This window comes from Gopherus evgoodei, chromosome 2 (genome assembly GCF_007399415.2).
Source record: "Gopherus evgoodei ecotype Sinaloan lineage chromosome 2, rGopEvg1_v1.p, whole genome shotgun sequence".
In the NCBI taxonomy this organism is placed as follows: Eukaryota; Metazoa; Chordata; order Testudines; family Testudinidae; genus Gopherus; species Gopherus evgoodei.
In genome coordinates, this window is record NC_044323.1 from 188,806,925 (window position 1) to 188,830,937 (window position 24,013).

Consider the following 24,013-nt stretch of genomic DNA (forward strand, 5'->3'; position numbering starts at 1 on the left):
AGCCTAGGGCCCCACGCCACAGGGGACCCTGCAAAGCTAAGTGTGGCAGGACTCAGAGCCCTGGACTTCAGCACCATGCGGTGGGGCTTCGGCTTTCTGCCCTGGGCCCCAGCAAGGCTAATGCTGGCCCTGCTTGGCCCCCTAAAAACAGCTCGTGGCCCCTGAACCTCTGGTTGAGAGCCACTGGAATAAGCTAACCTACATAATATGCTCACTTTGATCCTGACTCAGCAAAGCACCTGTACACATACTTAACTGAGGTAGGTAGCACAATTTGAAATGTGACTATTCCCTTACTTATGGTTAAGCATGTGCTTAAGTGCTTTGCTGGGCTGGGGCCTCAGTCAGGCCATAGGCTCAATAAAGTGGAGCCCTGCCTCATTCTATTTGTTCCTTCCCATACCCTTTGGAGCCCTGACTCTTTCCATTCCATTCCCTCATGTGGAGCTATTTGCTAGACAGCAGTAGAACATGCTGTCCTGCATAATATGCTCACTGTGATCCCGACTCTTTCCATACCCACATGCACATTGAAAATTAACTCCACTCAGGTTACACTTGCACATACACACAGCGCTAGTGAAATGTTGGCAGACCATAAGTTGCTTTCAACCCCCCACCCCAGAAATGGCAGAAGTTTTCCCTCAAACTATCAACAGAACAAAACCCAAAACCACTCCTGAAAGCTGAGCCCAAATATGCAAAATTTTAGCCTAAAGATAAAACTTTGTCACCTGTAATTGTCTGAAAATGATCCTTTGAATTGAAATTCTTGTGCAATTCTAAGTGTAGTTGTCTACCTGCATTACTATTGTTACCATCTTGTTCTAGGCTCTTTCCAAACACCGAGGAACACACAGTTCCTAGTCCCAAAAAACATTAGTACTGTACCAAAGGATTTGACTTATCTGCTTGTAGGCACAATATTCCAGAACTGCACTGAAAATCAGTGTTAGCTAAAAAAATTAAACATTAATTTTCAGTGCTTTCTTATCTGCTTATTTTCATTTCTTTCTCTCTCCCTCTTCCCCCCACCCCAACTGCAGAATAATCCTTTCTTTTAGGGTAGAGTTAGGCATAAAAAGATAATGTCATTTAACAGAGGATTTCAATATTTCTGAATCTGATTTCGTTCCAGTGCAAAACGGAAACCAAAAAATTTGAAATTCTCTGTGAAAGGGAATGGAGGCGGGGACCCTGGAAGTACTGGAGTCCCTGTTTCCAAGGCAGTCCATCTTGCAGGCTGCCCCAGTGTGGGGGATCCTGGGAGCCTAAGCTGCTGAGCTGCTGAGGCTCCTAGAGTTAGGGACGGCTCTAGCTTTTTTGCCGCCCCAAGCACAGCAGGCAGGCTCCCTTTGGCGACGTGCCGGTGGGAGGTCTCTGGTCCCACGGGTTCGGCATACCCACCACCTAATTGCCGCCGAAGCCATGGGACCGGGGACCTCCTGCAGGCATGCTGCCAAAGCAGCCTGACTGCCGCCCTCACGACGACCTGGTGCCTGGAGCCACTGTTCCCTGGAGTTTCAAGGCGGACAGGTTCCTCATCAGGCTGGCAGAAAACTAAAACTAGGCAGAATTCCAGTGGAGCCCTGCCTGTTCCATCAGAACTTTGTTGAAATTGAACAGACTCTACAAAATGTTTGTTCTGATGTGTTGACCAATTTGGATGAAAAAACTGTTTTCTCTGTATCTTTCTGACCATCTCAATTTTGGAGGCCTGATCTCATATTCACCGAAATCAACTGAAAAACTTCTGTTGACTTTAGTGGACATAAGATGAGGCCCTAATCAAGCTGAAAGCATAGTATAGTAAGGAAGAGAACACTGATCAGAAGAAGAGAAGTGGGGTTTGTGGTGTTCTGTACTCAGTTCTAGCCCTGACTGGCTCTTTGACTCTGAGAGAGTCAATTGCCCTCTCCAGGCCTCAATCTTCCCTCTGTAAAAAGAATACAGGCCAGCTTTACAGGCTTGTGAAAGTTACTCTTATGAAGCCTTTTGAGAGCTTCTTATGAGGCGTTGCTTTTATTTTTATTTTGGAGGATTCAGACTCTGCCATGGTACTGTTTTGCTATTTATTAAAAAGAGTGGCAGATAGTCTGACCTTTAGATATTCAGTGTGCAGTGGTGCCCACTAGATACTGAAATTGGAGCGTAAAAACAATGGGAATCAATACTAGAATGGCTTAGTACATTTGCTCCTCTTGAAACCCAATTTTCACATTATTATTTTTATTTATTATTATTATTGGAAGTCAGTGGTGACTATTCTCACCCCCTCCTTTCCTTTTTTTTGCTGAACGTAGTCTTTTTGAGGGTATTGACTGACAGCACAGCACTGGAGGCAGAATCCTCTCTCTGGAGAGCAGTTATATCACAGGAAATAGCCGTGTAAGCTGCTCTGTCTTTCCAGATCAATATGCCTCAACTCTTACCTGGAGGCATCACTTCTGCACACCTATTGCTTGGTACTACATTCAGACGTTAAACAATAGCTGTCTCTAGGGGTGAAAAGTTATTTCCTTCTCATAACACTTTTGACCCTTTGCTTCTCTTCTGGTGTTGTGAATGCCAGTCAGCTAGTAAGTGGGCTGACGTCACCTTATTATTTTATGTAGGTCACCAAGGAGCCATTACTTGGTAATACCTTCTGTACAAGAAATGGGACATTGATGAATGCTGTTGTCTCCATTTTTATGGCTTTTTGTTTTTGAGCTAATTGAAAGCTACCTAGATATGATTGTTAAAGATGAAGTACATTAATTACTAAAAAAAAAGAGTGCTGCTGACCCTGACATCATGAATTGGCAATCTGTTGGATGTTCAAATGTTGCTTTTTCTCCCCCTTCCCTCCCCAATTTACAGGAAAGGAAAAGAAGTTCCTCCATCTTTCAAACAGTTTTTCAGCAGTTCGCTTGCTTTGATGCAAATCAATTTTTCAGGGACTAAACTCTCTCCTGAGCCTCTAAAGTAAGTACTGCATTGATTTTCCTGTAACTTAAAGACACAGTTTGCATGGTTATTTATATACATGTCTAATCCTGAAAATGGAGAGGAAAGCAGATCGTATCTGCACATTATTCAGAGCACCATTTACAGTTTGTCACTGAGAAAGTGAGTTTCATAATGATCACCCATGCTGAACTGGCAGAGTTGTAATGTAACAGACTGGCTTGACCCTTAAGGCTTGGGGCTAACCAACTGTGATCACAGAATGAGCCACACCTGGGAAAGATCAGGGTGATTGCCGTATGAAGAACAGCAGGAGGCTGCAATGAAGAGCGCTCAGGAGTCAGCCAACCCTTTTACATCTGGCATAGCCTGCTGCGGGGACCCCCTCCTCTCAAAAAGAGAAGCAGGAGGCCTGGGGGAAAGTAGATGCAGAAACTGGAGGAAGCCATTTTTCTGCTGGCTGAGCAGAGCAGTGGACTCCGGTAGTTCTTCTGCAGGAGCAGCAGTAGTGGCAGCGACAGCAGAAGGCACAGTTGGCCTTGCAGCAGGAAGAATAGATGGTTGAGTTTGGGGCCCAAAGGTGTTGCAGAGAGACCGCCACCACCTGTGAAGGAGGAATGTCTTTGTGTGTTTCCGGTGTGGAAGACCATGGCTCAACAAATTTGAGTACTGCTACTGCCGGGAGAGGCATAATTAAAAACAAGCATGAGAGGGCAAGGACCCAGAGTAAGGGTCCATCCCAGTGTTTTAGATGTGGCAAGGTAGAGCATATTAAGAAGGTCTGCCCCTTGAATAATGGAGTATGAGGGAAGGGAAAAGCCCTGCAGACCAAGGAAGAGTGAGGGACAGTCGAAGAGTGGAACAGTCTGTGTGTTCCCAGAAGCATGTCAGTCCTGTCTGCCTGAAGTGAGAGAAACAAGTTGGGACAGTGAACTGTGATTGAGCAGAGAGGGAAATAAAGCCAGAGTTAACTGCTGGAGATGTGACCAAACTGGGCTGATGCCTGAGAATGGCAGGATGGTATTAGTGTTTGGGAGAAGGGGACGAACACGGAGACTGCGGTGAAAGTGGACATTGCTCTCATGGCAGCCCCTCTTAGAACTGCAAAGAGTGCAATACAACACTGGGAAGAGAGGCTTTTCTGATGGAGATGGGTCAGAAGGAACTTGTTGCCTTGAAGGAGACGTGGCAGGCCCTACGAAAAAGGGAGCAGTTAGCAGAGGAGCATCAGATGACTCTAGAGGAGAGAGATTGCCCACTCATTATGCTAGAGAATCTGAGATATCAGGCCTCACAGTCATGTTGTCAGCAACTGTGGAATTGGATGGTGGGGGGAAAGTATTGCTTTAGGTAGAACTTGCCCTGGGATGGGCAAGGTTCTAAGGCGGGGGAGGTATGTAACAAGGTGGCTCTTCCTTTAAGGGATGGAGGGCTGGGCAACCCTAACTACAGGATGAACCACACCTGGGAGATACAAAAATGATTGCCCTATAAAGAGTAGCAAGAAGTCACAATAAAGAGTGGGTGCTCAGGCATCAGCCAACACTGTTACGAAGCCTAGGCTCTCCCCTAAGTTTCTACTTCTCTAGTTGGTATTGCTACACAGTGCTCTGTCTACACTAGACTTCTAGAATGTGTTAGTTAGCTAACATTTTCTAAATCCCAGTGTAATCAGAGCCTGTGAGTTGATCTGATGTGGAGGGAGATGTGGGAAGCAGGCAGTAACTTAATAGGTGGTTAGTTAATGGACTGGAATTTAATATGGCTTAAAGGCTAAATCAGGGAAGGGGAGGGGGAAGTCTGGAGCTAGTGAATGAGTTACGGTTGGAGGAAAAATCTGGGATGGAATCAGCACAGGAGAGAAAGAAAAGTGGAAAGGATAGATGGGGTGGAAATCACAGCAAATATCAAAAGCTAAAGAATAACATCTCTTGTTTTTTAGATGCAAATTGATACAGGGGAGGGAAGAGTAGATGAGATAAATAAATAAGACATGGTTAATGAACCGGCCTGAGGAACTGTATAACCATTATCTTCCATTCTCTCCATTCCCTCTATTATGTTCTCCTTTGTTATATCCTGTCTTAGGCTTTGCCTAGACTGAGAAAATGTTGTATTAATTAGTGTTCTTGAACACTACTTACCACCTAGTGTAGGCAAAGGCGTGGTGTTGAAAAACATATTGGTTATAGTTAACCCACGGGGATGCTCACTGCATGGTGGATGTGTATAGCAATGAGAGAAAAGGAAATATGTAGCCATCAGCATGGAACAAATGTTGTTGTTATGAAAAATGGCATGAGACCTTTTAATGTCCCTTTAGAGTAAAAAAGACCAAAGGCCCCAATTCTGCAAATTTAATCTTTGGATGTGACTACTCATGGGTTTAAAGTTAACCATGTTCCTAAGTGTTTGCAGAATTGGAACCTAATTTGTTAAAGATGCCCTCAAAAAACCTTTTTCACAATACACCACATGGTATTTAATTGTCTACTTTCAGCAGTATGGTACTATTTATTGCAGCCCTCTTTCTGTTTTATTTAAAGCAATAAAATTTTTTGGCTGTTTCATTATTATGCTGTTTCTTTGGTTTACGGTTTTCCCTCAGTCTGAGCTGAAGTGTTTCAGCCATGATAGTACTTGGGACTCAGTATGTTTTCAGTGTGATTGTTAACATTTTTGTCTGAAATATGATTTTTTTTTAACCTTACATAAAATTAATGGCTTGTGTATGGTAGGGTAATGAGCACTACAGAGCTCTGAGTTTTTAAGTGCACAAATGTATTGTGCATTAATTGGTCCATGTAGACCTTGCTGGTGTGCACTAAATGTTCTCCAGTGTGCTTTAATATAGTGCAACTCAACAGTGTTTGTGCAGACCCATTAATGCACAACACATTAGTGCTGTTTAGAACAGGAGTGGGCAAACTTTTTGGCCCGAGGGCCACATCTGGGTGGGGAAATTGCATGAGGGCCATGAATGGAGGGTTGGGGTGCGGGAGGGTGTGCAATGTGCAGAAAGGGGCTCAGGACAAGGGGTTGGAGTGCAGGAGGGGTATGAGGTGCAGCAGAGGGCTCAGGACAAGGGGTTGGAGTGCAGGAGGAGCTCAGGGTGTGGGCTTCGGCCTGGGACCGCTTACCTGGAGCGGCTCCGGGGTGGCAGTGGCACGCAGCAAGTCTAAGGCAGGCTTCCTGCCTACCCTGGCTCTGAGCCGCGCCGCTCCCGGAAGCAGCCAGCACCACGTGCCTGTGGGTGTGGGGGGGGCAGAGGACTCCGTGCACTGCCCTCACCTGCAGGTATCTTCCCTGAAGCTCCCATTGGCTGTAGTTTCCCGTTCCCGGCCAATGGGAGCTGTGGGGGCAGTGTCTGCAGGCAAGGGTAGCGTGCGGAGCCTTCTGTGCCCCTACCCCCACCCCAGGGGCCACAGGGACATGATGCTGGCCACTTCCAGGAGCGGCACGGGACCTGCAGCGCCGTGGGGGTGGCAATCCTGCCTGCCAGATCCAAAGCCCTGATGGGTGGATCTGGCCCATGGGGCATAGTTTGCCCACTCCTGTTTTAGAATTATACCTCCATAGGGTACATCACCCCACCATGTAGACAAGCCCTAAAATTCTGGTTTAGATCATGAAGAAGCTATAAGATTGTCTGAAACTGCTGTTTTCACACTTACTGGGCTTTAATTATTACAGAGGTCTCTAAATAGAGGATCACTTACTTAAGTAAATTGGAAATGAAGGCGAATCAAGGGAATTTGAGAAGTAACTGGTATACGATACCAATAATGTTTCTTTATCATCTTTCATCTGTGTATGTCTAATCACTTTGCACACATAGACCTTGCAACAGCTCTGAGAAGGAGGGAAAAATTCCGTTTTTACAATGCGAAGCTAAGGCGCACAAAAGTTAAGTGACTTGCCCAAGGTCAAACAGCAAGCCAGTAGAAGAACTGGAAATAGAGCCTTAAAGTCCTGACTGTTGTACTGCTAGACTATATTCTCTGAAAAGTTGTGAAAATGATGCCACCTTAAACAATACATCTGCTGCTTGCACGTATTCAGTTATATCTGCTTTAGTGATTGAACATACATTTACTAGAGCTGGATGTAACAATTTCATTCAGGGTTCTCAGTTTGCTTGAAGTTTCAGTATGTCAGAATTTGCTTTAGTTTATAATTAGAATGAAACCAAATGTTAATTAAACTTACCATAAACAAGGAAACCTTCCCCCCTCCCCACCTCTCCTAAAAATTTAGTTTCAGAAACACTGAAACATGGTGATCCCAAAATGCAATATGTTAAATTGACCTTCTTGATGGTTTCATTGCTGCTAAATAGCAATGGTCTTAGCAACTGCCTGGACTCCCAGGGTCTGCAGCTTCGGGCAACCCTGCTATGGTCTTCCAGGCTACTGGGCAAACTGGACTTCCCTGGAGCTGTAACCTGTGCCAGGACTTCCATGCTCCCAGATCCACAGCAGGGTGCCTGGCAGCCCTGATGTGCCCTGGAGCTCAAGCTTGAGCCTGGGCTTTCAGAATTCTAGGCTCCCCACTCTGCAGCAGAAATCCTGGCAGCACTGCCATGGAGCTGGGAGTCTAGCAGCTTGGAGAACTCATGCTCCAGCCAGAACTCGGGGGGCTGGCAGGCTCTCTGCTGCGGAGCTGAAGATCCTGGAACATGAACTCTGGCAGTTTTCCAGTGCGCCATTCAGTTTTGCCTGTGCATTTCCGTTGAAGAGAGTGGTTGCACAGGTGTTCGTGAGGGCATAATTAGAACACAGTGGGGTTGCACAGGTGTAATGAGGACAACATTTGGCCCGCAGTGTCTTTTATTACTGCTAATTTATGAGAAGAAAAGAATTGATGCTGATTCTAAGATCTTAGGGGTGTGTACAGCACTGGCAGTATGCCATGTCTACATAGTAGCTTTTTAGAGTAGACCTGCACTTTAATGGTATGTGATCTAAAAATATTTAGGAAGTGTCTCAGTCAGACCTTTGCTCTATCATGTAACCGCATGTTTCAGAGAGGTTTTTATGGAGAGGGAGCTTTGACAGAAAATGGAAGCTTTAGGAAGCTGTTGCTGAGCTGATACAGCAGCAATTTTTCAAAGTTACTTTCTCGGTTGTTACAATGAAAATAAATGAATTAATAGAAAAGGATTGAATCTACTGCTCACATCGAGGGGCACATATAAAGGTTTACGTGAAGGATTGTCGGGGCTCCGGTATGAAAATTTTGATTCGCTGTTGTTTTCGTACTCAGCATGCCAGGCGTTACACATTATCTGCAGTGCACCTGGTCTCTTTGAGGCATGTGGCTCAGCAGAACAGGATTGTTTTGTGTCTCACTGATACTTCGGATTCTGTTAGCTTGATCCTGACTGAAATGAAGGGCAGGCAAAAAAGTTATTCCATCTTTCTGTTGAATAACTGATTAACATCAGCCTCCTCCATACAAAGCCACTAGTAGTTGTCTGAAGTGCTCTCAGAAGCACACATACTTACATACTTGCTAGTACTAAGGTCCCAATACAAACAGTAGCATTTAGCTACATGGGACAATTTCATCCCTGGTGCAGTTCTGTTAACAGTGGAGCTATATTAAGGATGGATTTGAGACAACCCTGGAGGATTTCAGTTCTATGACTTCCCGCCTCCCCCTCCAATTTGGAATCCTACTTCTATGTATCATGCAATTTAAAGGTAATGTGCACCCATGTTGTTTGGAATAGCGCTTTGAAATTCTCAGCATGGATAAACTGAGAATTGTCTATATGTTGGCACTTCTTTGAAATGCCGTACTTCTGGGGGAACAGAATGGGTGATGTTTATGTAGAAACAGCTGACTAGCAGTTGCTTGTTCAAACTGCGAAGAGAAGCTGCAGCATTAGTGGCATGTATGTGGGTAAGCTGAAGGCCATTTCATTCACATGCTTTTAGGCTATGATGTCACCTGGTCTGTGCCATGTTGTGAATTGACAATGGCATCATACGCTAAGGTGATAATACAGGTGAGTGGGAACTCCCAAGGCAGTGACTGGCATGCCCTGACGATGGCTATGTTTATGTGATGAAAGTAATGCTGTATAATGCAGTGTACCTTTGCCAAGTGAAAATGTAGATTTTCAAGTAGTTGACGTTTAATTTTAAAAGCTAAATACTGTGTTCAAAGGGAAAATACTGTTTATCTGCTCTGAGGTTAATTGCAGCATAATTCCAGTGCACCATACACTTTAAAAAAACCAAAACAATATTTTTCCTGCAAGTTTTGGGAAATAGTTTGTACTGTACTGCCATGATAGCTCTCTAATATTGTAATCATTAATGTTCTTGTGATGAAAATGCAGGAAATTTGTGATGAACACGATTAAACGTTGATGCACAATCTGTTTTACTGTGTATTTATTTGCATTACATCCCTTCTGAATTCGCTGCAGGGCTCTAATGGTAACATAATGAGTTACACTGTCATTTCCATTTAAGAGTAACATAAGTGCTGTGTTTTGTTTTGATATGGCTCTCTGAATTATTGGAGTTGTTACTACTTGGGTTTTGCTGTGAATTTGGAGTTTTATAATGCTTCTAATCTTGATCTTTTTCAGAGCACTCTTATTAGGCTTGGCTTGTAATCTGAACCTGAAAGAGGTGTCTTTAGATCTCAGTAGCTGTGAGGTAAGAATAATATATCAGAACAAGTTGGAAAGTGGCAATTACTTAGAATTACTCTTTTCCTCAGATACATGGAACCATTTGCTCCTCTTTTGTAGTTAAAAGATATAGAAATGATCCATTTTTTTTAATAAAAATTAGCTGCTCTCTATATATTATGCCAACCAAATAAGAGTAAAACTATTAGTAGTAACCGATAGTGGGCTTGTCTGGTAATGCTCGTTGCAAAGATTTTTCTTGATGACGCAGAGCACTGCATTGTTAGAGGCATGGGAGCCTCTGTAAAATGGAGTTGTATTGTAATGTGAAGTGGGCTTTTCTAAACCCCAGGGAACCTGAGCTGAATGGATGGGAGCAGACTCCATATCTTGAAGCTCTTTTTGCAGTCTGACTCTCTTCTCCCCAATTTCTCTTTGAGACTTCCCAGATTCACTCTTAGAAAACTCTGGTTTTCTAGTCCCAATTGCAACCTCTGGTAAGAGATTATTTAAACATCTCTTTCACTTTAAGAGGCATTGTCCAAATGTTGTTTGAATTTTTCCACAGTAAATAAATAAATAAATAAGCACCCTTGTTTCTAATAATCCATTGGAAGTGTGAAGCTAGAGTTTACTACTTTGCTTCAGTTCTCTTTCCGCAGCCTGGAGCTTGCTGTGTGCTGAGCGCTCTTTTGAGGCATTGAGCACTCTATCTCATAGAACTGCTTGGCATGGCTCAGGATCAAGACCCAGCTGCATTCACTGGATGGTTTCCATGAATGCTGCATAGGATAAAAGATCACTGAAGAAGTTGAGGAAAAGAGGAGAGTGACTCACTCACAACTGTGTGGGGTTTGCAAACAAATATGAGAACAAAAGAGTAGTTTGAACTTTGGTCCTCCTAAGCTTAGCAGTGAAAACCCCAGAGGAAAGGGCCCACAGTTTTTTGTAAAGGTGACTTGAATGTCCTAGTGGAGGGGCATCCATAGTGGTAAGTGTATGGAGTGCTGTTTGTGTCAATTTCAAACTAAGCTGTATATCTGCATCTCTGGACCAGATGCATAATGTCTTGGTAGCATGAGCGTAGTTTGGGGGAGGTACAGGGGACATTGCCTTCTCAAACTGCAGGCCTTGAGCAGGCATAGAATTTGCCCCTCCCTCCCTCCCACCCCTTATTTGTTGTCCTGTTGGGCAGACTGGAGCTGCACCCCAAATACAGAAGTCAAACTATGCCTATGCTTGGGAGCCAGTATGAAGAAAGGGAATTAATTAGTGGAGATTTGTTGAGAAAAGAGAATAGGAAAAGTTGAGGCTAGCTGACCTGAAAATAAGACCTCATGAGCTGTTTTGGTTTGTGTGTGTTTTCACATGACATGCCTATTCACATTGCATGGTCCCCATCTGTCTGATTGATTTTTTGTGAGCAGTCAGAGCACTGAAATATACAAAAATCCTGCTCTCTGAAGTGCTTCCGGAGAGAAGCACACTGACAGAGCAGAGGTTCAGCTCACTATCTGCACATCCAATAATCAGATAACCCAGAGTCTGGTTTTGGTGGGTCTCCTAAAAGAGAAGTTGGCAGCTCTCATTTGGTGAGAACTGGTGGATTTTTTTCAAGATTTAAATAAAAAAGTATTTTTGGCATAGCTTAAATTCTGGGCCTGTCAAATCTGGCTCTTCCCCTCTACATAGGAGAGCGGTCAACTTGATGAACACGGTAAAGAGTGGGAATTATTTTAGGAGCTTCCCTGATAAGGGAAACTCAACTTATTTTTGAATGCATTTAATACTTTGTTTTGATCTATTGTATTCTTTTGAAACCATTTTCTTTTAAAGAGCAGTAGTGTGTAAATTGCAAATAAGATAGCTTTCAAGTCAGGAAGGGGGCGGGAGGAATGGGAGATGTAGTTTTGAAGTCCATTTTTTACAATATGGAGTCCTGGGTTTTTTGGGGGGGTTTTGAACAGCAGTTGACTTTAATGATTGTATATTACATACATAATTGCCTGGAGTTCACAGGAAGGAAGATTCAGACATGGCTTTAAGGACTGGCATTAATGGGGGCAGTTTATTGAATTAGGCAGTTTCTGCAGTCAGTAGAGGAGAAAGCTAAACCACCAGGTCCTGGGGGTCGAGGGAAGCCGCTCAGTTGGGGACCATGCTGTGTTAGACACTGAGCCAAGTCTGATCATGGCATATACCTATCACCTTGTGAGCCCTCTTCCATATCTTGTGTAGAGAGCCCGGCCCCTTTCTCACCCATGTCTTTCTTAATTAAACTGCCCAAGCCTGTACTGGTGCTCTGGTTCCTGCCCCACTGGAGGAAGAGTATACCAGGAGCAAAGCGACAGTCAGGAGAAGATGTTCTCGTCTGCCTTTTGGTGACTTAAATAGGCTTCCTGCTTAGCTTAGTTTGAAGGATTACCTCCCTCAAGACAAACTGAACTTAAAACAGCTGTAAAAGAGAAAATCGAGCCAGTCCGTCAACTGACATTTCTCCATACTCCCTTGCCCTGACTTGTCTCCACATGACTAAACTTCATCCATCCTCTTGTGCTTTTTAAAAAAAGTTATGCTTGCAACAATCTCATCCATAATGTAGGATAGGAAGCACCATAACAGGAGCTGGGACTGGCTCACCCTGGCCTGGTTAGTCCACTGATTCACTCTGGATGAAATCAGCGCAGCCTTTGCCCAGCAATAAAGCCTGTGAGCCAGTTTTCCTCCTGTCTCCCAACTCCAGCTCCTTTGAGGGTGTACAATAAGAGGCAGGAAGCCCTGATGCTTCCATCTTTGTCCTTCCTTCTCCCTGCTCATGCAAAGTTATATCCAGGCTGCAGGGCGGGGGGCCTTAATTCTGCGTGGAAAGATAAATTTCTCCTTTCCTCTCTTTATTTGCCTGCACATCAAATTTCTGGTGTACTAACTCCAATCCAGAGTTTGATTGTTTTATATTGCTAATTTTATTATGAAAACTGCAGTGTTTTTTTTACCTGCTCAGCACTGATATATTTCACTCTTTTCCCTCCTGCTTCCCTTAGCTTGGTCACTGTGTAAGTACCCTCCATGCCTTACCTTTAGCATATTAACCGTTGAATCAGTAAGCATCTTTGTTTTCACTCCCCGCATACTGGTACATTATAGTTTCTGCTGTGCCTTCTGCTTTTTAATTGCTGAAGAGCTGGTTCTTAATATGTGATATTCTGGTATTCGTAATCTCAGAAGTATGGACACAGAATGTGGGGTTTTATATCCTGTCATGGGTCAAGTTTACATAGGACTGTAAATCTAATCTCTGTTTTTGCACACTGTCTTTTGTGGGAGCAAATAATATAATTTTGACTCTCTGTGACTTTTGGGATCAAATGTTTCTTTACATTTACATTAAGTAGACATCAATATTCTCATATTTGTGTCCCCTAAAGATTACAAATACACACCTCTACCCCGATATAACGCTGTCCCCGGGAGCCAAAAAATCTTACCGCATTATAGATGAAACCGTGTTATATCGAACTTGCTTTGATCCACTGGAGTGCTCAGCTCTGCCCCCCCCTCCCCAGAGCGCCGCTTTACCGCGTTATAGCCGAATTCGTGTTATATCTGGTCGCATTATATTGAGGTAGAGGTGTATAAAATTGTGGATGCAAACTTAAAAGCTGCCCTTCAAAAATTGTTCCTGTGTGTATTTGAAGCATGCACAGAATTAGCATTTAAGCCCTATTTTGGATGTGATTTTGGTGCAGAGAAATTGTACCATACTATTGATTGATACAGAATCTGATAAGACTTTTTGAATCCAAAAAGGAATTCTGTGAGTACGGAAACTGGCAGTCTGCTGAAATGTAGCCAATAAAAAGTGTACTCAGAGAAATGTTTGTTAAAGTTGTACTTTATCTTTTTTATTTAACACGAGTTCAAGTCCGAGCAAAGCCAAATTTATAATATGCCAGTAAAATGTCCATATTTTTAAAAAGACAAATTAAATAAAGGCTGAGTCAGTATAATCTGCCAGTTCCACTGGCTTAACAATCATTAACATGGCAGCTTGTGTAAAAGGGTTTTCTAGTAGGGTGTGAGTCAATGAGCAAATTCCAAAGTGAAGTGGAATGATTCTGGCACGCATACTGCAAGTGTTACAAATGCTATTAGTAAATTAGAGATGGAGTAAAGCTGCACAAATTTTGATCCAGATTTAGATTTTTAACTCTACCAGTTCCAAGAGGGTTTGGATCCAGGGTTTTCTTTCAGCCCATTTAAAAAAAGAGGGGCTGGGCGCAAAATATCCTTCTTGGTTTAGGCATATTTTGTATCTAATATTTGAGCTTGGGCCAATCACTGTAATAAAAGTCCAAATTGGGGCATTAAGCTCTTTGTCCACCGACGAGAAAGCTACAACCTTTCTTAAAAATTGCTGGAACTGAAAAATATTGTTGCAAAATATTAGTGAATCTGGATAAGAGCTGGGTTAAAGGACCATTTTTGCTTAGAGAATATTCACAAAAATCTTCTGACTTGATTCAGGATATTTGATCAAATCTACAAATGAGGTGAAATGTTGTCCCTTTTTTATGTATAGCAATATAACAGTGACACTGTTTGTCCCCCCTCCGCCAAAAAAAAAAAAGGGTGAAATGGCAGCTTTATGCTTATAAATCCTGTCTTTTGGTTTCATGAAAACCAGAAAATAGTTTGGAGTGGAAAATGTTTTGAAAATATAAAATAATGTATCATTGCTCTTTTTTTTTTTTAAGTGGTCCTACTCTGGGTGATGTTTATGTAGGGAAGATGTGATTGTGTTGCGTTAATAAGAAATATGAAAATGTTTTTCCTTCCCTGAAAACATTACTTGAATATGCAATTCATAGAAATGGTCAAGAGCTAATAACCTTTTAAAGTCTGTGGTTTTAATAATTTGTATCCCTGATATTGTACTTCCCTTTGAAGCCTTTTTCAGACATTTCACTGAATCTTGAAACTGTGTTTTAATATGCTGCAATAATTCAGATTAATAATGCAGTACTCTAAACCACACAAGTAATCCTTTCTGTCTTAATGTTTTTCCTCATCCCCATTTTGAAATAAGGAAAAGCTCATCTTTTAATCCTAGTTGTTATGATTTTATTACATATTACAGCTGTTATAAAGTTTTTTTTAAAAGTCATGATTGGTCAAAAACACCAAACCTCTGTTGATCCTTGACTTGTTGCTCCTTATCACCAACTCCCTTCCCTCTGCTGCACAGAGCACCTTGCTTTGGTGCTTAGAGGTAGCAGAAGGCTCTTACTGTAAAACTTTGTTTCTGGAATTCAAGGATAGAAAGGAATGCATAATATCTTTGGCTTTGACTTTGATTGATATCCATTCTTCCCACTAGGAACTTAAAAGCACTCAAACATTTTTTCAAGAAGGCAAGCAGCAAAACCCCGAAGTTTCTGCCAGCTTGAAGGATGAAAGGGGGTTTGTCAGTACCATTAAAACTCATCCCTGGTTAAGCTTCTGTCCAATACCTTTTACCAGAAAAAAAGAGATAATTTTACTCTTTTATTATATGCATATCATGAGAGATTAGCGTAGAGATGATTTCTGTGTAGGCTGTAGCATTAATGTCAACAAGTTATAATGTTGCTGCTATTTTTGCTCTGTGTGGTGCCATTTATATTTACAAAACTCCTGTTGCTATTTTCTGTGTTATCAAAATACCTTAATTAGTTGCAGATGTTTTGTCTGTCTCTAGCTGAGATCTGGAGGTGCACAAGTTCTGGAAGGGTGCATAGCAGAAATACACAATATCACCAGCCTAGACATTTCAGACAATGGTAAGTACATGTAAAAGGGGTAAAAGGTAATGCATTTCCTGAAGCTGATTAAGAAAGGCAATTTAAATCATTTTATCCCATGATGTAATAATGTTTATGCACCGTAGGGCTTTGTGTGGGTTTTTTCAATATTGCAACAGGTTTTATTAAGAATGGCATCAAAGCAAAGTGAGTCCTTGGCTTTGTTTAAGCTTATGATAGCTGAATCTGAAAGTTATCCAGTGCCTAGTAAGTTTCATCAGCTGAAACATTACCTATATCAATATCATAGGCAGACTGCAGCATATTCATTTTCTCACCCAAGAACAGAATGAAATGCAGGGCCACCCAGAGGGGGTGGGCAAGTGGGGCAATTTGCCCCGGGCCCCGCAGGGGCCCCCACGAGAGTTTTTCAGGGTCCCTGGAGCGGGGTCCTTCACTCACTCTGGAGGCCCCGGAAAACTCCCGCGGGGGCTTCGGCGGCAATTCGGTGGCGGGGCCCCCCACCGCAGGTCTTCGGGGCACTTCGGTGGCGGGTCCTGGCGCGGAAGGACCCCCCACCACCAAATTACTGCCAAAGCAGGACCGTTGAAGACCCCGGGCCCCCTGAATCCTCTGGGCAGCCCTGATGAAATGCAGCCTGTTTTAACCAATGGGGGCGGCGGGAAGCTTTGGTCTGGTACAGCGAACTGCGGCCAATGGGAGCCACGGTCTGCCGAACCTGCCGACACGGCAGGTAAACAAACTGGCCCGGCCCGTCAGGCCCCTTTGTATCTGGAGGCTGCAAGAGCATGTTGGTAAATATAACTGTTGAGGCTGGCAATGTAGCATGTTCCTCTAATTCTCAAAGCCAAGGAACAGAAAAGATCTCTGTTGCTTAACAAAGAGAAGAATGTTTGTCCTCGTCTTCCCTGGTGGACTGAGGTTTAGGGATTAAATCCTCGTCCTCTTTTTCTGCTGTGTATGCAGTTGCTGATTAGCAGAGAGCTTTTAAATGGTTTGATCACAAACAATAGGCTTGCCTTGTGGAACGATGGAAAATGAAAGGAGACCAAAAGTTTAAAAATAAAAGAATTTAAAATAAGTGTCCCAGAGTCATTTAAATTGGCGTGTTGGTGTAAAGTCACTCACATGAATGAGGTTTTGTTGATTCAACCCTGTCTAGCAAATGGAGTGTTTTTTTAATTCTGCATTTAATCCTGCATTTAATCTGATTCCTCACAGGCCTAGAATCTGATCTCTCGACACTTGTAATCTGGCTTAGTAAAAATCGATCAATAAAACACTTGGCGTTAGGCAAAAACTTTAACAACATGAAATCCAAGTAAGGTTTTTATTTTTTTTATAAATACTAGCAAAATTGATAGCAAAAAACTGCTGATTTAATTGTCTCCATCACTTTTTGCCCTGCAGAAATCTTACTCCTGTACTTGATAATTTAGTACAGATGATTCAAGATGAGGATTCAGTGAGTACCTTTTACCTTACTGTAATAATGCATATTTATGTAGCATCATCCTTGCAGTTTATTCCTGGTTTACTACTGTGAATTTATGTGCTGCCTGTTACTTTGACGACATAAAAAAACATTGTTAGTTCTGATATTTGTTTTGTTAAATAAGAAATTAGCTTTAAATTGTAATTGGGATTACATATAACTAAAGGGAGATCTGTTTTTCACATAGTGCATGCTCAAAACTCTCTTTATACAGTAATAGGAAATGCACATTGGAAGAATAATTTATTCCAAAATGTTTGAAGTTCTTAACCTAGTTTTCTTTGTCACACAGTCCTATCGGCACAGATTTTAGACATTTTTATTTCTCAATAGATGATTGAAACCCTAGGGTTTTTTGAGGGTGCGTGATGGGAAGGGGTAACACTTTTCTTTGTCACACAGTCCTATCGGCACAGATTTTAGACATTTTTATTTCTCAATAGATGATTGAAACCCTAGGGTTTTTTGAGGGTGCGTGATGGGAAGGGGTAACACTTGCAGAATACAGAATGAGTATTTCCTCATACTGTTCTTGATGATAACATTTTTGCTCAATAGCATACAGAATTGCTGCATCTGCCCACCAAAATCTCTTTCGCTGAAGAAAACTAGAAGAAATTAAAGCAAGCTTTTTCTTTATAGTTCATTATTCTTCACGTTGTTGGGAAACACCATTCTCTCAGTACAGTATTTCAGTGGGTAATTTTAATGTGTCTTTGCATTGAGTGCTCCATTGGCATCCTGTCCTACAGTCTTCCTTTCCAACCCTTCCCCAATTCCAAAAGAACCTTTGTTGGCTGGACTGTGCTCCCTTGTTGTCATATGCAGTTGTACCTGGGTTGGCCAGAAGGGATTTCTTGGGGATGCTGACCTCTCTCTGCTCTGTTCTATATAGGTTTTTGTAGCATGTTTATCACCTTCAGTCCCTTGTCTTCTCTGTCGCCCTCAGATTACAGATGTGCTCTGCTTTCTCCATCCTCCAAAAATAACTGACTCTTGACTCCAGGTACTGGCCCACCTCCTTTATTCCCCTTTCTATTTCCTCTCCTTCTGGACTACTCCAATCTGGCATCTGTCTTCTCCACTCCACTGAAACTGCCTTTTTTTTCCAAGGTTTCTAACGACTGATTATTTCCCGGCCAGATCTTAGAACCCTCTACTCCATCATCATCCTTCTTGACCTCTCAGCTGCTCCTCCCACTCCCTCTATTCATATGGGTAACACAGGGTTCTGTCCTAGGCCCCCGCCTCCTCTCCCTTACTGTGGGTAATTGAATCTCTTCAGGCTGCTTCCACTGCCCATTTCTATACAAATTTACTTCTCCATTCCCACCCCGCCTCCTTCCCTCTAACCCTGTGGCTCATCCTCTATCTCTAACATCTCTTCCCAGGTATTTGCCATCAACTCACACGTAACATTTCCAAAAATAAACTCATGAGCTTTCCTCTGAAACCATATCCACTCCCCTATTCTCTGTTGCAGGTGAGCATAACACTATCTTCCCTGTCACTGAGGCCCATAATCTGGGGTTCATCTTCAGCTCTTTTTTTTCTCCCTCACTCTGCACATCTACATGGTGTCCAAATCTTGCCATTTGTTCCTTCTAAGGTCTTTGTTATGTCCATCTGGTCTAATTATGTGGCTCATCTGGCCATATTATCTGTTCACACAACTGAAACTCTCATTCTGGCCCTCACCATCTCCTGCCTTGATTGTTATAGCCTTCTCCTCTCTGCCTACCCTGGCTCTTGTACTGTACTCTCCATTTCATGCATGATGTGGAGACTAAGGGTATGTCTACACTACCACCAGATCGGCAGGCAGTGATCAATCCAGCGGGGGTCGATTTATTGCATGTAGTCTGCATGTATTCACGTAGCTGAAGTTGTGTAACTTAGATTGATCACACACACACACACCCGCCCATTGTAGACCAGGCATAACATTTCTTGAATCCCTGTGCTGACTCACTCTCCTCCTCAGCATCAACTCCAAGATCCTTTTTTTTTTTTAAGGCCCTGTATAACTGCTCCTCCCCTTCGTACTTATCTGACTTCACCTGACAGCCATCTTCAGGCTTTCTTCCATGTCTATCCTGAACTGCTACACAACATGCCCTCGCCCTCTCTTAAGTCCAGAGCTGTCCCTAGCGGGATGTGGAGCCTGGGACAAATCAGCCCCCTCCATAGGTGTGGGAACTACGAGTGCAGGGGATGCGCAGGGTCTTGGGTGCCGCCCTGCGTATCCTGGGTCTCAGCTGCCACCCAATCACACTGGCCCGGGGAGGAGGCCCCAAAGCGCGGGGTCTAGAGCAGTCACACAATTTGCCATACCCAAGGGACGTCTCTGCTTAAGTCACTTCCTGCCTTCAAACACCCTTTTCCAGTGACAAAGGAAGTGAGCCAATGAAGTCATTTATTTAGACATTTGAAAAAATGCTACCTCTTCTTCACTGCAGAACCATATGATCTTATTTCTGTAATCCTGTGTCTACTCCCCCTAATCCCACCCTATTGTTTTATTATCTCTCTCTTTGCATCATGTTTGTAAATTTCTCAGGGCAGGGATCTTATTATTAATTTGCATTATGAGGTGCCTGGTATATTCATGGGTGCCGAAAACAATAATAAAAATGTCTTCTAGCATCTGTAAAAGCAGCAAAGAATCCTGTGGCACCTTATAGACTAACAGACGTTTTGGAGCATGAGCTTTTGTGGGTGAATACCCACTTCATCAGATGCATGTCTAGCATCTGAAGGATCTAGCTCATAAGCCCAAACTCTGTTGTCCTGTGTGTGAATGTGTTGTTTCAGATAGACTCTAAGAATGACTCTCCGTCCATGGTGAGGTAATTCTGAAATGGAGGCATCTTCACTTTCACACACTTACCAATATTGTAAAATGAGCCTCTCATTTTCAGCTCTTTTTGTTTTTCTTAATCATAACTGTTAGTCTTTTTCAACCATTAGTTACGTATCTGCTGTTTTGTAGTTCCTGGTGTTAAGAACACTGAGAGGAGAGTTTATAATCTGAAAGAACCCCCTGCAAAATAATTCTTCAGATATTTATACGTAGTTTAAACAGAGGTATTGCTGTGTTGAAATATAGAGAGCATGTTACTTAGTTGTGTAGTTGTTTTCATACCATTGATAGAAAAGCAGGAGACGAATTGTTGTTGTTTTTTCCTCCTCTGCTGAATGAATAATGAATGAAATGCTTTAAAAGATTAGTAGTTTGGTATAATGACTGTAGAAATGCAACCAGCCACTAGCATTTTTGTATACCATTTTTTAAAAAAACAACAAAACGCCAGGTGTTAAAGATGCATGAGAATACAATACATGAATTTTAAATTTTTAAAAATCTATAAATAGATGTTTTACTGTGCAGGCTGTAAAAACTTTTATTTCCTACCACCGCAGTATGATTTCAGTGGCTGTATAATTATCATACTTTATTCTTTCCTGCTGCAGGAAAATGGATGCTGCACTGCTGGCTAAACATTACTCAAACTGATGATTGAACCTCCTGTGAGGGGCTGAATGCCCTCAGTTCTGGTGTCAATGGCAGTGAAGGGTGCTCAGCCCTTCACAGGAGATTCTCAGCACCTTGCAGGATTGGGTACTTTGTGTTTTTTAAAGCATTTGTATTCTTAGATTAAATAAATTGAATTTGATAATTAACCTTCCAAGTGTACCTAGCAAGTGTGTGGCAGTACCAAATGTAATATGGTCTCTCATTACATTCTTTACTGTAAGAAATGTTTTTCCCCCATTCCCTCCCTGAATAAGATCAATTTAAAAGATGTTTAATGTAGCAGTTCGGCATCCATTTCGTGCAGCAGGAAAGAAGAAAGTATGTGTTTCATATCAAGCTCCCAATATGCATCTGAAATCATAGGGTGCTGCTGGGGAATAAAAGTTTTTATGGTCTGTGCAGAATCACATCTATTTATATAGGATTTTTTAAAAAAGAAATATTCAATTCAGATATTGCATTCTCATGCATATTTAACACCTGATCTCTCTCTCTTTTTTTTTGGATTGTGTAGAGTAATGTTTACTCCTGGCTGAATTTCTGCACTCATAATATCAAAGCACTTAAAGCATTTCACTCATTACTCATTCAGTAGTGGCAGGGAGAGACACAAGAAAACCAATTAGTAATTCACCTCCTTCTGTATCAATAGTGTGAAAATGAAAGAGTTTAAATGCATCTCGCACTGTAAATAACATGCTGTCTATATTTGTAACATGGCAATACCGTATGTATAAATAGCTGAAGAATTATGCTGCAGGGGATTGTTTCAGACTATAAACTCTCCCTTCAGTATTTAAATAGAGGTAGGCAGGAAACAGTTCTCCCATGTTGTGAGGATTTTGAAAAAATTTCCAATCCCAAATTATGGCAAAAATGTTGAAAATTTTCATCAGGCAAAAATCCCCAGCCCCCCACCTCCAAATCAGATTGGGTCAATTGTTTTGATTCTTGACCTTTTTTAAAGCTATACATTAACTTAAATTTCTTAAGAAATAGTTGTTTCAACCTGAAAACCTGAAATTTTTCATTTTAGAAATGTCAAAAAGGCATTTTAAAAAAAAAAAAAAGGGGCAAAACAGGAAATTTGTCAAAGCTGACCCTCTCCAGTGAACAGTTTTGTTCAGTGAATTGGCATTTTCCAATGTGAGACGTTTTGTAAAAATAATTCCCAACATACTCCAGTTCTGACTGCGTAGCCTAAATAAACATCAGGCTCTTCAGAGCAACTGATGAGCTCCCTAACTAAATGCTGAAAAGTTTGAATACGTTGATAATTGTTTAAGAAAATAAATAAAATACCAGAAAGCATAACTGCCCTCTCAACTTGTGAAAATGAATCAGCCGCAGCTTCAGAGGTGGACCATTATGAATGGATTTGTTCCTGCAAGCCTTGTTGAAATCACTCATTCCCACACAGGGCATCAGTTCTGGTTATGAGCTTCATTCCTCAACCAGTGGGAGACACAAGTATTATTATTATTATTAATTACTTTATGGCACTCGAGTATATCAGATTGCTCACAATGCCGATAAAAGACAAGAACCCCATCATGAGGAGCTAGCTGGCAAACTAATCAGCTTCAGACAGGAAGCAATGTGGGGCTAACATGGCAGTCAGGAGTAGCTGCAGGTGGAGAGACAGGGTAACAGAAATAAAGTCACATAGCTACTCACTCAAGGCTGTTGGCTAGCATGAAGAAATAAGGGCATTTTTATACTCGATGTTTAAATGTCCTGGTTGCCTCATTTCTTGTCACTATTTCAGGGGAAGGGATTCGAATGAGAAAGCGATGTTCGAGTGTATCAGCGCAGGGCAGGCGTTCTATGCATTGAGAGTTTGACAAGGAAGAAAGCGTAGAAACAGTTATAGTAAGAGTAGAGAAGTGGATTATTCGCGTTTGCATCATTGAGGTGGAAGGAGGGCAGTGCCATTCAAAAAAGGTTGGAGTTTTGTAGGACTTTGAAAGTAAAGACAAGAAGCTTGAAGTTGATGCTGTGGAGAAGGGGAACTATGGGAACATCTGAAGAAGGATGACATGGTCTGACCAGTTGGAGTTGAGAGTGCTCATTATTAGGGCCCTATCAAATTCACAGCCATGAAAAACACGTCACAGACTATGAAATCTGGTCTTTTGTCTGCTTTTACCCTATACTATACAGATTTCATGGGGGAGACCAGCATTTCTCAAATTGGAGTTCCTGACCCAAAAGAGAGTTGCAAGGGGGACACAAGGTTATTTTAGGGGGGTTGTGGTATTGCCATCCTCGCTTCTGTGCTGACTTCAGAGCAGAGTGGCCTGGAGAGCAGCAACTGTTGGAGGGGCATCTAGCTCTGAAGGCAACACCCTGCCAGCGGAAGCACAGAAGTAAGGGTGACAATATGATACCATGACATCTTACATCTGCACTGCTGTTGGCGGTGGGTATGCCTTCTGAGATGGATTCCTGGCCAGCTGCTGCTGCTCTCCAGCTGCCCAGTTCTGAAGGCAGTGCCGCAATCAGCAGCAGCGCAGAAGTAAGGGTAGCAGTACCACACACTCCTCCCCCTACAATAACCTTGCGACCCTCCCCCACCAACTCCTTTTTGGGTCAGAACCCCTATAATTACAACAACATGAAATTTCAGATTTAAATAACTGAAATCGTGACATTTAAGATTTTTTTAAAATCCTATGACCATGAAATTCACCAAAATGGACCGTGAATTTGGCAGGGCCCTACTCATTATCTTCCAGGAGACATTCAGCATTGTGCAGGGTCAGGGTCCAAAATGGTTGTAATGTATAATAATTTTTCCCCTATTCTGAAAAATGTATAATTCAAGCACTACCAAGTCTAATTTATATGTTAAATCACTAGAGTTACGACTGCTCTAGCCAGACTAGCAATTCTTTAGTAATCCAAGGATGCTGTGATGGCATTAATTTTATTTAATGGGAGGTAAATGTCTCCAGGCTTATACTGGGAAAAGTTCAAGTGTGCATTTTTATGTTCACAAAGGTTATTTTTCTAATTATAAAATTAAACAAATGCAGCTTACAAGTCCTAAGCAAAGTTTAAGAGGAAAATAAGTTTTCAAGACAAGAAAACTGCTGGGCTAATCAATCACTTTTCAGAAATGGTCCATTTACTATACAACGAGCTCCACGACAGTTGAATTTGCTCCTTTTAAGAATAATTAAAATTGTACGTAGTGATGATCCTCTGCATTTTACGTTTCTGTTTTGCTTGGTGGTAGTGGGGTAGCTTAAGCAAGTACTGCTGGACTGATTGAGGTGTTCATGTGTCCTTTTTTTCTGCTGTGACTGTGTCACAGAAGCACTTAGTATCTCAATTAAACGTGTGCATCCAGTCTCAGTAGCATTCCAATGTGAAGTTAATATTTGTCTGACTGCGTAAGGGAATAGAACAGGGAAGCACTAAGAGAATTAACAGCTATTTGATAGCTGTCATTTAAAATTATCAGTGCATTGCTATGTCAGTGTTAGGCTCTTTAATTATAAACTTCCTATGCCTCCAAATCTTTATACATTCTCTTTGTAAACATACATCTCGATGCAACATGCTTTTTGGTTATA

The 24,013-nt window shown here is 42.1% G+C and overlaps 1 protein-coding gene across 8 annotated transcripts in view; it reads left to right on the top strand.

Annotated features, from left to right (window-relative positions):
* The window catches only part of CARMIL1 (capping protein regulator and myosin 1 linker 1), a 272,936-nt gene that overhangs the window by 157,134 nt on the left and 91,789 nt on the right, over positions 1–24,013 (top strand). For 5 of the 8 annotated variants that reach the window (XM_030552559.1, XM_030552563.1, XM_030552561.1 and 2 more), the window contains 6 exons: positions 2,863–2,967; positions 9,554–9,623; positions 12,640–12,651; positions 15,336–15,417; positions 16,621–16,720; positions 16,810–16,864. In XM_030552559.1, the coding sequence (XP_030408419.1) occupies positions 2,863–2,967; positions 9,554–9,623; positions 12,640–12,651; positions 15,336–15,417; positions 16,621–16,720; positions 16,810–16,864 (424 nt within the window). The remainder of the gene's footprint in view (positions 1–2,862; positions 2,968–9,553; positions 9,624–12,639; positions 12,652–15,335; positions 15,418–16,620; positions 16,721–16,809; positions 16,865–24,013) is intronic. The other 3 variants (XM_030552560.1, XM_030552562.1, XM_030552565.1) reach the window with 1 other exon arrangement.